This window comes from Girardinichthys multiradiatus, chromosome 13 (assembly GCF_021462225.1).
Source record: "Girardinichthys multiradiatus isolate DD_20200921_A chromosome 13, DD_fGirMul_XY1, whole genome shotgun sequence".
Lineage (NCBI taxonomy): Eukaryota > Metazoa > Chordata > Actinopteri > Cyprinodontiformes > Goodeidae > Girardinichthys > Girardinichthys multiradiatus.
The window spans coordinates 18,647,951-18,661,748 of NC_061806.1; the positions used below are offsets into that span (position 1 = coordinate 18,647,951).

Genomic DNA, 13,798 nt, shown 5'->3' on the forward strand with positions numbered 1-13,798 from the left:
CTTGAACATGACAATGACTTCACTGTACTCAAATGGCCTCCAGTTACCAGATCTCAGTCCAATAGAGCACCTTTGGGATGTGGTGGAACGGGAGATTCGCATCATTGAGGAATGTTTCCAGTACCTTGTTGAATCTATGCCGCGAAGGATTCAAGCAGTTCTGAAGGCATAAGGGGGTCCAACCCGGTACTAGCAAGGTGTACCTAATAAAGTAGCCGATGAGTGCATGTTGAAGCTACCAGTACTAATGATATAATTTTTCGGAAGTTATGAAGCAGGTAAGGTGGGGGACCTATGATGCTGTGTGCCATCTCCCTTTCAAAAGTACCTGGAAATGTGAATGCATGGCATAAGTTTTTGTACAGTACATCTTAAATAAAACCTGATAGACTGCGCCAGAAATCTATACACAGGTGGTCATTCATTTTTCAGTAAGAAAAAGATCAGAAAACATGGTCAAACATCAAGTTCAGATGAAATTATCCTTTCTTGGCCATATCAGTCCCCAGAACAGAATCCTTTAAAAAATTGGGGTGAGCTGAAAAGACTCTGGATGATGCAAAGAGCTCACTCTACACAGTCCAATTGTGTGTCCAATTAAAATTAGCTTTTCCACAGCAATAAATGTATTTTCAGCCTTTTAACTTTATCAGGGTTGTCAATAAATGTGATTGAGTGTAAATATAGAACAGTCATTTAGTTTAACTTTTCGACTGCAAGTATTTCACAAATGTTAAACGTACGGATGAATACCACAGTATATTCCTATTCCCTCAGACTAATCCAAATGAGTGGACTTTTATGCTCTTCACTTTCCACGTAAGTTCTCATTTCTGACCATCCCACTGGGCTTCAGCTGAAGATGCTGTCTACACACCCTCTACTGGAGTGTCAGCACAATGCAGATATGTACCATCACTGCAGTCCTGTCAAAAGCAACTCACAAAATTTTGTTAAATCAAATGGGGAAAAATAAAAAATATTCTTTGAAAGGCAATTTATTTATCCTTTAACCAATCATAGAAATATAGCTGACTGTTTAAAAGAATACAATTCAAGACTTGCTTACCTAAACAGGGCAACATTAGAGCACTAATAAAATGTATCTGAAATATTTAAGAATTCACACAATACACTTTAAAATATATATTCAAACTCCACCCTCATATACACACATACACACACTATTTAAATGACAGAGGTCTTAATATTAGAGTACAATGAGGTAAATTATTAAAAATTATGGCCCAAACAAAACAATGAAAATAAAATTTTGTGCCTTTTAGGTCAAGAATACCAAAACCTCCAAGGACCATCGCAGACAAACAGTCGCTTTGATTTATATTCAGAGAGGTGTTTTAGGTTTCAATACAAATGTTCAGTGAGTGGGCGACGGAAATGAGACCACTCCATTATGGATCTGTTTCAGATGAATGAAGGAAGGGGAGAGGGCAGTCTTGAGCCATAATGTCGATGCTTGATCATAGGCCTGAAGATGCATAGCTGCACAAAGAGAAAACGGCCAGATTAGCATCCAAATTGCACCCAAATATTTAAGATTGAAGCTACAGAGTTAGGCAAAAAGTAATATTCTTTGAACTTTTAGATTTTGTCATGTTACAACTACAAACAAACATTTTAAGCGTTAGCACTTCAGTACCTCAAATTCAACACCCCTCAATAAACTCCTGTACAACCAGATCCCTGCAGCCACCAACTACTTAGTAAACCCTCTGAATAAGTATAAATCAGGTAATTCTGTAAAGACCTCAGAATTTCATTAGAAAACAGCAGACAAAAAGCATTATGAAGAAGACCAAGGAACAGAAGAAAGGTCAAAGAGAAAGTAATGCAGACATTTTAAGCTGAGCACCATCAAAAGATTTAAAAACCATAGCTCATTTCAGCTTTACCATTTATACTTTCTGCATTTGCTAGACTGAATCATTTGTTATTGCACAGAAATAAAATTCTTAAACTGGCATCAATTACAGGTCCTTCTCAAAAAATTAGCATATTGTGATAAAGTTCATTATTTTCCATAATGTCATGATGAAAATTTAACATTCATATATTTTAGATTCATTGCACACTAACTGAAATATTTCAGGTCTTTTATTGTCTTAATATGGATGATTTTGGCATACAGCTCATGAAAACCCAAAATTCCTATCTCACAAAATTAGCATATCATTAAAAGGGTTTCTAAACGAGCTATGAACCTAATCATCTGAATCAACAAGTTAACTCTAAACACCTGCAAAAGATTCCTGAGGCCTTTAAAACTCCCAGCCTGGTTCATCACTCAAAACCCCAATCATGGGTAAGACTGCCGACCTGACTGCTGTCCAGAAGGCCACTATTGACACCCTCAAGCAAGAGGGTAAGACACAGAAAGACATTTCTGAACGAATAGGCTGTTCCCAGAGTGCTGTATCAAGGCACCTCAGTGGGAAGTCTGTGGGAAGGAAAAAGTGTGGCAGAAAACGCTGCACAACGAGAAGAGGTGACTGGACCCTGAGGAAGATTGTGGAGAAGGGCCAATTCCAGACCTTGGTGGACCTGCAGAAGCAGTGGACTGAGTCTGGAGCAGAAACATCCAGAGCCACCGTGCACAGGCGTGTGCAGGAAATGGGGTACAGGTGCCGCATTCCCCAGACCTGGGCTACAGAGAAGCAGCACTGGACTGTTGCTCAGTCGTCCAAAGTACTTTTTTCGGATGAAAGCAAATTCTGCATGTCATTCGGAAATCAAGGTGCCAGAGTCTGGAGGAAGACTAGGGAGAAGGAAATGCCAAAATGCCAGAAGTCCAGTGTCAAGTACCCACAGTCAGTGATGGTCTGGGGTGCCGTGTCAGCTGCTGGTGTTGGTCCACTGTGTTTTATCAAGGGCAGGGTCAATGCAGCTAGCTATCAGGAGATTTTGGAGCACTTCATGCTTCCATCTGCTGAAAAGCTTTATGGAGATGAAGATTTCATTTTTCAGCACGACCTGGCACCTGCTCACAGTGCCAAAACCACTGGTAAATGGTTTACTGACCATGGTATCACTGTGCTCAATTGGCCTGCCAACTCTCCTGACCTGAACCCCATAGAGAATCTGTGGGATATTGTGAAGAGAACGTTGAGAGACTCAAGACCCAACACTATGGATGAGCTAAAGGCTGCTATCGAAGCATCCTGGGCCTCCATAAGACCTCAGCAGTGCCACAGGCTAATTGCCTCCATGCCACGCCGCATTGAAGCAGTCATTTCTGCAAAAGGATTCCCGACCAAGTATTGAGTGCATAACTGTACATGATTATTTGAAGGTTGACGTTTTTTGTATTAAAAACATTTTATTTTATTGGTCGGATGAAATATGCTAATTTTGTGAGATAGGAATTTTGGGTTTTCATGAGCTGTATGCCAAAATCATCCATATTAAGACAATAAAAGACCTGAAATATTTCAGTTAGTGTGCAATGAATCTAAAATATATGAATGTTACATTTTCATCATGACATTATGGAAAATAATGAACTTTATCACAATATGCTAATATTTTGAGAAGGACCTGTATTTATTTGAGTGATTGCCTGCTTTTGTAGCCAGTTTTCTTCCTGCTTCTTCATTGCAACTAGTCCTCTTCTCATTTCATCCATGTTTCATGATCACGCATATCCAGATTCAGCAACCCTGGGTTAATTCAAGCTGATCACTTTTGGGACAACATGCAAAATGGTGTGTGCTAAAAACTAGTTGCACATTGCCCTGAAAGCCCAACCCTAAAATAAGACATTGTGGTAGTGGCACCAGTGGCACAGGAAAGTTGGTCAGGTAGGGAAAATGGATGGAGCTAAATAGTGGGCAAACTGAAGAAAACCTGTTGGATCCTTTAAAAGACTTGACAAGGTGGTACCTGCATCTCCTAGAAGGACAGCTACTTTAAACATGCAGTCAGAGCCATAATAAAGTGATTTAGAGTAAAGAATATTCATGTGTCGCAACAGCACAGTTAAAGTGCAGACCAAAACTCAATTGTGAATCTGTGATAAGAGTTAAAAATGCACGTTTACAACATCATCCAATCTCAGTGAGCTGGAGTTATTTTGCAAAGACAAAAATTTTAGTCTCTAGATTTGCAAACTGTTAGAGACATACAACAAAGGACTTACTGCTTAAACTGTAACCAAAGTTTGTTTCACAAAGTATAGCCTAAAGGGGGCTGAATAAAAATGCATTCTGCACATCAGATCGTTTAAAAATAAAAACCACAAATTTTTATTTTGTGTTGGTCCATCACAAATGCAAACGACAACTGTACACTGAACTTTGAGATTGTAATGAAACAATGTCAACAAGTTTAAAGGAATATTACTACTTTTGCAAGCCGCTGAAAATATCTCACCTCTCACAGTCTGAGTCACAAGAAGTCTTGTCCTCTGAATTGCTATAACCACATCCGGACTTTTGAATGGCTTCAGCTACTGTGTACCTGGTCTTACCAAGAGCACACCTTTCAATCTTTGTGAGGCTGAGGTCTGACTGGAGGAAGAGGTGGAGTCGACTGTCTGATAACAATAAGAGATTCTGAAGAACACTGCAGAAGAAAACACTATTAAAATAACAGTTCAGTTGACATTAAAGCCAATAATAGCACCTTTTTAAAGCAACTAACTTTTCTAAAAACTCCTGCAGGCCCTTCATTCTCGTGGATACTTGCTCTTTATTCTTCAAACTAAAAAAGGGGTTCCAAGGTGGCAACTTGGGCAACTCTCTGCACATAAGAAAAAAAAAGATTTTGCATAAATAAATATAGCCAAGAAAAGTATACACATGATTCTGATGTTTAAACATACATGATCAGAGCATTCTGCTCCAGACAGTGACGTAGCCAAACAAAATCACTGTATCGCCGCCTCACTATAGAAGTCTTCTTTTGAAAACACATGCTGTTGGTCTGTAAGACAAATGTTTGTTCACTTATCTGATTAAACAGGCTTACTGGAAAAGCACAAAAGAAAAACCACCAGATTGATATCCAAGAACACTTGCCTGTAAACAGATCTCGTAGTCGACATGAGTGTGCCAAGGGCCATCTTTGTGGAGTCTTGGATCTCGAACACAAAGGCTTACAAATTCCTGGAAAAGTCAGATTAATCAGCGACCTTCAGACTACATCTTGCAGTTGTGTGTAAAGTTAAAAGGATTTATTTTCTGGCCCTTAGTTTTCAGTACCCGAGTTCAATCCAATTTCAGGAACACCAAAGACAAAATATTATGAAGTGGTAAAGAATATATTTGAATACTTACAGTTTTTGAGAGATTATCCAGAATACTATCCATAACTGGTACAGGTTCTGTAGGGAATAAATATCTGATGCGTTATATTGCACAGAAACACAACTTTGTCTTACAAAAACATGACCCCTAAAACCCATCATTTCAGTTTCCGGTGCGAATCCATTTTCCAGGAACAATAGTCTTTGTTATTAATTAATAAGGAGACAAAAGTAGAAACATTTGGAACTGGAAAGTGGACAAATCTCTGGGTGAACAAACACCTCCTTAAAAGGGATAGTGCAGAATTTTTTTGGTACAGTTAAAACGTTATAAATGGGTAATATCAATATATTATACCTGTAGTAGATTATTTTTGACACCTTCATTTAGAATAAATCCAGATTAGTTGATGATGGCTAGAAGCTAACAGATAGTATAAGACGGCCTGGACCAAAGTGGGCTTCTGTTGTGTTAAACAACTCCATTGTCAACCATGTCATACTGGATTATGCAAATGGTATTTTATGAGGTTTTTAACCATTGTCACATTTGCATTACATGCTTATTCACACAGAAGGTAGGTAGGAGGAGGTGCACCACTAATACACACCCTTTGTTACTGACTGAAAAATGCCTTCAGTTTTTGGTACGTGTTTCAACCAAATCAAAAATGTAAGGAAATCCATAATAGTGTTAACCCAAACAACTAATATTTGTTTTATTTACTTTAATATCTAGCTCTAAAAAAGGTAGATACACCTCTTGTGGGGTGAGCAGGTGAGATGTTGCACAACTGCTCCCATCACGTGGCCAGGCACATCTACAGGCCTCTGCAAGTTGTCAACATGTGCTCCTGGATACATTATGGAACATGCCTCAAGCATAACTGATCAATAGGACCAAACATTATCAGTCCATGTCCAATCTTTAGATGTGCTCTGCAAAACATCACATGAAATTACCTTCCCCGTGGGATAGCATGACTGTTTTCATGTCATGACACAATTCTTCATGGCAAAGAAGAATAGACCTCTTTGGACAGTCGATTGTCTTTACATAACCGTGTCTAGTCAAATGGGGTCAAAAGGTGGTTTCAGAGAATGTGACATACAGTAACAGCTTGCATTTACAAAATAAGTGCTAAGACAGCAGCCTAAACAGGAAATAACAGATGGAGAAGCACCAATTAGCCAGTTTTTTCTTGATTGGCTCCAATTTTTGAATACATGAAAACATCTATTACCACATCAACCAAGATATTTTACTTTGATGCACTTTTTGATTCTAATTTAAAAGAAACAGCTAAGGTTAGTAGTTAACCTTTCAATATAGTCTAAACTAAAACATCAAAAAGACCCTGCAGAACATTTCCCCCCCATTAATGTACCATAATTAAGAAAAGAGGAATCTGTTAAAAAAACGGAATGTCAGATCTCCAGCAGACCCATCTTCAGTGGTCATTGGGCGAGAGGCAGGATACATCCTGGACAGGGCAACACATGCACACACTAAGGGCAATTTACCAATTAATACCAACTAGATACCAAGTAATCTATAAGTTCTGTTTTTTGACTATGGGGTGAAGCCTGAGTACCCGGAGATTCAGACTGGGATTCAAACCCAAGACCTTCTTGCTGCAAGACAAGAGTGCTACTAACTGCGCCACTGTGCAGGCCTCCATGCAGGCCTCTCTAACAGATGGTCAAAAACAGTTTTCCTCCAGTTCCATGCTTATCAAACTGTGGTACAAGTACCACTGTTACCTGGGCTGCCTATAGTGGTAATCAGAACCACCAACCAGTGCTAGTGGCACCTTTTATGGTACGTTCCGTTTTCCTCTAAAGCCAGACCTTGGATCTGGGATTGACGTCACACCCAACGTAAAAGGAGACGCATCATGCTTTTAAATCCCTTCTCTTCACATTAACTCATCATCATTCACTTGTGGACTTATAAAGTGGAACTGTTAAGCTTTGCTCATAATTTATTGTTATTGTAGCTCCACGGGCCCTTCTTTTACCCCTGTTCTAAGGTGCATCTGACAGCAACTCGTTTTGGTGCCTGCTGTTGAGTGCCTACCACTCCACCCTGTTCGGCCATTTTTGTAGTTTGATACAATTATCTAGCAACACGAAAACTTTTTATTCCCAAACTGATTAAAAGATGTCAACAACGGAAGACTTGTCCATCCAGCCTTACATGTTCGAACGAGAGCACAAGGCACGATGCTACTGCTATCAGAACACTGGCAAGCACGTTATATAGACACACAATAAATTCATGTCTAAAATAAAGTTTGTTATTTTAGTGTTTGCAGTTTACTGCTTTGCTGTGTCCGTCGTTTACATAGACAGAAGGAACTGACGCAGATAAGGTCTTTTGGAAAATCCTTCTTGATACTCGGAGGTTGCTGAAGCATTCTTCGTTGAAGTGTTTCGTCCAAACAAAGAGAAATCTCCCCACTGATGTGTGGAAATTTTCATGAAAAAAAAAATTAACCACGTTCTTCAAGAGGTTCTGATGCTGGGGGACGGTGTAAGGAATTGTGTGAGATAATACACCCAATCACTGAACATTTTGACTTGTCCACTTGCAACTTTGGCATACTTGAGCTTAGATTATAAAACCGCAGTGAGGAATAAAAATGATGAATTCGAGTGATTGGTCCGTGACCTTTTTTAGTTGTTCAGCAGCATTATTCAAAAAAACAAAAACAAAAAAAAACGTAAGAGAAAACTGAACGGATGGAAAAATATGAACCAAACAGAATATAAAGATATCTACGCAGCACCTGGAGAGACTAAATTCAACTTTTCTGCACTCCTAGACTCCAAATACACAATAAAATGTAAAAAGCGGATTTTGCATGATATGTCCCCTTTATGTTAGAGAAGCAGGCTGGGGAACCAGTGGGATTTTACTAATGGCTTTGCTCCTTTAGCAGGCTACTGTTATTAGCAATACAAACATATAATAATGTATTTTTTATGTCATTTGAACATTCAAACAATTTGGCAACACATTCAGATAACGGAGGCCGTGTTGTTCCAGGATTGGTGACCGACTTAATGGCAACACAAAAACGATAGCGGAAGTCACATTGGATTTTGAGGTTGACGGAAATGTCGGAGGACCATGAAATCCAATCAGATCTAGTTTTAATTGTGTGAAAAGGCCGAGTGAGTGAATGAAATATTTAGCAGCAACATGGTACTTGTGAAATAAAGTGTTTATATTCCATTGATACATTTGTCGTTCAGATCAAACAGGCCAGATGGCAATGATGCATTTCGAAGTTTTTAAATCTGATAATTGTTAGTTTTTGAAATGATGAATTCCAAATTGGGGTTTCAGATTGTCTCTCTAGCACTACTTTCACAATTTCTTTAATTTACAGGGCTGTGATTATTTTGAATGAAAAATCACATCCTAAATAAAGTTATACTTTTATTTGATAAATTAACACTGCTTCCGGTTATGGGTCAACCATTAAATACGATGGTCCTGCCAGTTAAAAATACAAAAAGAATCAGAGAAATCACAGAACTACCAGCTGCTCATTCACACACATTATGCAGTTAAACAATTCTTGTTAATTCCTACCTTTGTTCTCTTCAATTTCAGGGTCTCAATCCGGTGTTTGTGAACAACCGAGACCGGCTCAGGGCTCTGGTTTGAAGCTCGGTCCCGCCTGGCCTGAAACTCGGCTAATAACCACTAACAGCTCGGTGGGACCTCCTTCTATGGCCCGGACAGAACACGCTGCTTCAAAATATCAACGAAACGCTTCTCCTAACCTGGCGCTTTTACTTTTCCATAAATCGGATGTATCGGGGAAATTATTGAAAACCTACGTTGAAAGGAGAGAATCACTCGTAGCTTCGCGTAATCAGCCAGCTAAAGTGGGATCAGCTGCACGTGGTTGGCTGGACGTTGACCCCAAAAACAGCTTGTTAGGCAGAAATGTAATACACATTAATCCGTTGTTTTTCACAATTACACATAGATATTCTTACTATAGATGCTTATACAATTTAATTCAAACTTGATAGTAAAAAAACATTTTAAACAAAGGTTTTTTTTTACTAATGAAACATTACTATTCTCTAAGTCCTTTAAACATGCATTAAAAGGTTTTTAAAACATCGAAATGCTACTTTCAGTTAAAAATGAATCATTAAGCTTAATAATAATAATAATACAATGGACTAGATGCCTGTTTATTTGTGTAGTGACATCTGACAACAAATATTGTCTCATGGCATTTACAAAAAAAAAAAAAACAAATCAGTTCAGAAAAGATAAAAAAAAAAATTACAATACAGATAAAAACACAAAATAAAAGTAGCAAACAAGGAAAACCTAATAAAAGCATAACAGAGAGAACTATTCACAATGTAAATCGTATACACCAAAATTTAAAACATGGCTCTTTAATTTTGACTTAAAATCATCATCTAAACATTCCTGCGTGATATCATGAGTAGATACTTCCATAAACCTAACTCAACCACTTTTATGTTGCATAGCTTTGGGATTTCCAATAGATAACGATTCTCTGAACACAGAACAGAAAGTCCAGTACCGAGGTGATGAGTAAACATGGTGTACTTATAGAGTACTTATACCTATGAAAACCAGAGCCGCTGCAGTCAGAAGACCTGAAAACCTAATTTTCTGTGACCTCAATAAAAGAGAATTACAGTGAAGCAACCTTAAATACATAAAAGCATACATATGGATCTCAGGTGATTGGATTTGTCCGTTCTTTGTGATACGAAAAAAAAAAAATGGATCCATCCACATCCATTTAAATGGATTGGTTTGGTTGAAAACCACTCCAAGATATTTGAGTCTATTATTGCAGTGATTCATTCAGTCATCCAGAGAAATTTTGAAGTCATTATAAAGTTTGTTGGTTTAGGTGGACTAATAAGTAGCTGGGAGTTTTTCAGACAACCATGTTAGTATGTCATACCAACTTTTAAGTGCTACTGACAAGATGTGTACAAAAAAACCTTAGAATCTTTCATTGCAGTTGCATAATCTTACCCTCAAAAGTAAATAAAATCCCAAGCTTTGATGTGAGCACATTAATCAGTGGGGAAAAACACCCCATGTTAGGAAGTAAATACTTAGCAAACTAAGCAGTGGCACCACAAACAATTATTATAAAATAAATGGTGCTTAGTCCTTTTTTTTTTTAGCATACTTTATGTTTTTAGGTTGATAGGTAGGAACTTTTATTTGAGGTTCATTACTTCCTGTTTCCCAGGGTTAAAAATATGGGCTGAGATTTAGGTTCCTTTCTACTAGTCACTGTTTGAAATTGGAAAGACAGGAGAACGTGTCATTGAAGTAAGGTAGATGCGTGTTGATATTCATAAGCCAGGAAAAGACAATAAGAAAGTAGTTATTCACCTAAATCTCCCCAGTTCCACAGTTAGACCAACCATTTCAAAAGTTTAATATTAATTGTGACAAACAAGGCTGGGTAACAGCCCATATTTAACTTCCATGTGCATTTAAATAGCTGCTGAACAGAGACACTTACATACTATAACAGGCCATACTTACTAACATTTCAAAATTTAAATAAAACCACCATACCCAAGAAATCCTAGAAAGTCTAATCCTGCAGTCTGTTCAAAACAAGATCAGACCTGAACTGAACCAGTGAGCCTTGGCCTTAAATAAATGAGCCAATACCCCCTATAAGCCTGGTTGTTTGCATACAGAACTCTCATTGTTTCAAGCCAATTGATAGAGAAACTTTTCATCCCCATGTTAGATGTCCCTTTTCATTTCAAACTGAGCTTACAAGAGAACCTGAAGGTGAATTCTCTGGCAGAATTTTGGCCATTGAAATTAAATTAGGAGATTTGGAAAAGAGACATGTTTTTCACATGAAGACTAGACGGCGTAGTTGTGGTGCACTAAAGAACGTGGTTCTTTATTATTATGTCTGATGGTATGAAATTCAAATGTGCACCCTATATCTGCAATATATTGTAAACTCAAATATAATTCCATTGGATAACTTGATTTGCACCTTCCCAGTACTAAGTTGGACCCCTTTTGTTTTGAACTGCTAAAATCCTTCATGGCCTACATTCAACGTAGTATCAGAAATGTTCCTGAGATTTTGGTCCATCTTGATATAACTTCAGGTTGCAACAGACTTGTTCAGCCACATCCCTGAGGTTCACTGTTGGACTAAGATCTGGTAACTCCGGAGGAGTTCGGAGAACAGTGAACTAGGAAACCAGTTTCAGATTTGAACTTTGTGACACGGTGCATGGAGGATGTTGCCGTCAGAAGACAGGTACACTGTGATCATAAAGGGATGGACAGCAACAATACTGAGGATGTGGTGCTTAAGCATTGCTCGATTAGTGCTAAGGAGCTCAAAGTATGCCAAGCTAACATCCCGCAATTACATTACCACTGTTACAAGAGGGATCTATGGTTCTGTCTTTATGCCAAATTCTGACCCTACCATCCAAATGTTGCAGCTGAAATCAAGTCAACAGACCAGATGATCCTTCTCCCATCAGCTTTGTCCAGTTTTAATGAACCTGTGAACTGTTGCCAGAAACAACAAAGTCACTTAACTCCCCTTTCTAAGTCTGAACTGAAGTCATTTTCATCAGGTCTGGATTCCAGAATATATAAGTTTAAATGATCTAATCTCATTTTAGGGCTGCACGGTGGCGCAGTTGGTAGCACTGTTGCCTTGCAGCAAGAAAGTCCTGGGTTAGATTCCCGGCCGGGGGTCTTTCTGCATGGAATTTGCATGTTCTCCCCATCCATGCGTGGGTTCTCACCGGGTACTCCGGCTTCCTCCCACAGTCCAAAGACATGCCTGTTAGGTTAATTGGTCACTCTAAATTGCCCTTAGGTGAATGAGTGTGTGCATGATTGTGTGTGTGTTGCCCTGCGATGGACTGGCGACCTGTCCAGGGTGTACCCTGCCTCTCACCCATAGACTGCTGGAGATAGGCACCAACCCCCTGCGACTCACTATGGAATAACCAGTAGAAAATGACTAATTGTGTTTTATTTCTACAATAGTAAAACAAGGTCATTTGTTTTGATATCAAAAAGCAGGACTTATATAGGTCTTCATATGATGAATGTATATTGACTTAAGAACTCTACAAGACACTCCCATAATAAAAAACTAAAACCAAACTATTTCTAATTTCCCTTAATGCAGTTATCTAGAGGACTGCCACAGCAACATTAAACAATGTGTGTTGCCTTAGAAACCCCATCAACAATATGCTGAAAAGTTACAGCGAAGAAAATAAGTATTTGAACACCCTGCGACTTTGCAAGTTCTCCCACTTAGAAATCATGGAGGGGTCTGAAATTTTCATCTTAGGTGGACGTTCACTGTGAGACACAATCAAAAAAAATCAGGAAATCACAATGTACAGGTCCTTCTCAAAAAATTAGCATATTGTGATAAAGTTCATTATTTTCCATAATGTCATGATGAAAATTTAACATTCATATATTTTAGATTCATTGCACACTAACTGAAATATTTCAGGTCTTTCATTGTCTTAATACGGATGATTTTGGCGTACAGCTCATGAAAACCCAAAATTCCTATCTCACAAAATTAGCATATCATTAAAAGGGTCTCTAAACGAGCTATGAACCTAATCATCTGAATCAACGAGTTAACTCTAAACACCTGCAAAAGATTCCTGAGGCCTTTAAAACTTCCAGCCTGGTTCATCACTCAAAACCCCAATCATGGGTAAGACTGCTGACCTGACTGCTGTCCAGAAGGCCACTATTGACACCCTCAAGCAAGAGGGTAAGACACAGAAAGAAATTTCTGAACGAATAGGCTGTTCCCAGAGTGCTGTATCAAGGCACCTCAGTGGGAAGTCTGTGGGAAGGAAAAAGTGTGGCAGAAAACGCTGCACAACGAGAAGAGGTGACCGGACCCTGAGGAAGATTGTGGAGAAGAGCCGATTCCAGACCTTGGGGGACCTGCGGAACCAGTGGACTGAGTCTGGAGTAGAAACATCCAGAGCCACCGTGCACAGGCGTGTGCAGGAAATGGGCTACAGGTGCCACATTCCCCAGTCCTGGGCTACAAAGAAGCAGCACTGGACTGTTGCTCAGTGGTCCAAAGTACTTTTTTCGGATGAAAGCAAATTCTGCATGTCATTCGGAAATCAAGGTGCCAGAGTCTGGAGGAAGACTGGGGAGAAGGAAATGCCAAAATGCCAGAAGTCCAGTGTCAAGTACCCACAGTCAGTGATGGTCTGGGGTGCCGTGTCAGCTGCTGGTGTTGGTCCACTGTGTTTTATCAAGGGCAGGGTCAATGCAGCTAGCTATCAGGAGATTTTGGAGCACTTCATGCTTCCATCTGCTGAAAAGCTTTATGGAGATGAACATTTCATTTTTCAGGACGACCTGGCACCTGCTCACAGTGCCAAAACCACTGGTAAATGGTTTACTGACCATGGTATCACTGTGCTCAATTGGCCTGCCAACTCTCCTGACCTGAA

The 13,798-nt window shown here is 39.1% G+C and overlaps 1 protein-coding gene across 1 annotated transcript; it reads right to left on the reverse strand.

Annotated features, from left to right (window-relative positions):
* Window positions 1-982: 982 nt before the first annotated feature.
* On the reverse strand, window positions 983-9,197 carry snx10a (sorting nexin 10a). Its single transcript, XM_047383074.1, has 7 exons — window positions 8,868-9,197; window positions 5,295-5,341; window positions 5,037-5,123; window positions 4,841-4,941; window positions 4,660-4,758; window positions 4,390-4,581; window positions 983-1,503 (listed from the first exon to the last, which is right to left on the reverse strand). Exons 2-7 carry the CDS (start codon window positions 5,325-5,327, stop codon window positions 1,482-1,484), a joined length of 534 nt encoding a protein of 177 aa, XP_047239030.1. The 5' UTR covers window positions 5,328-5,341; window positions 8,868-9,197; the 3' UTR covers window positions 983-1,481.
* Between the last annotated feature and the right edge of the window lie 4,601 nt (window positions 9,198-13,798).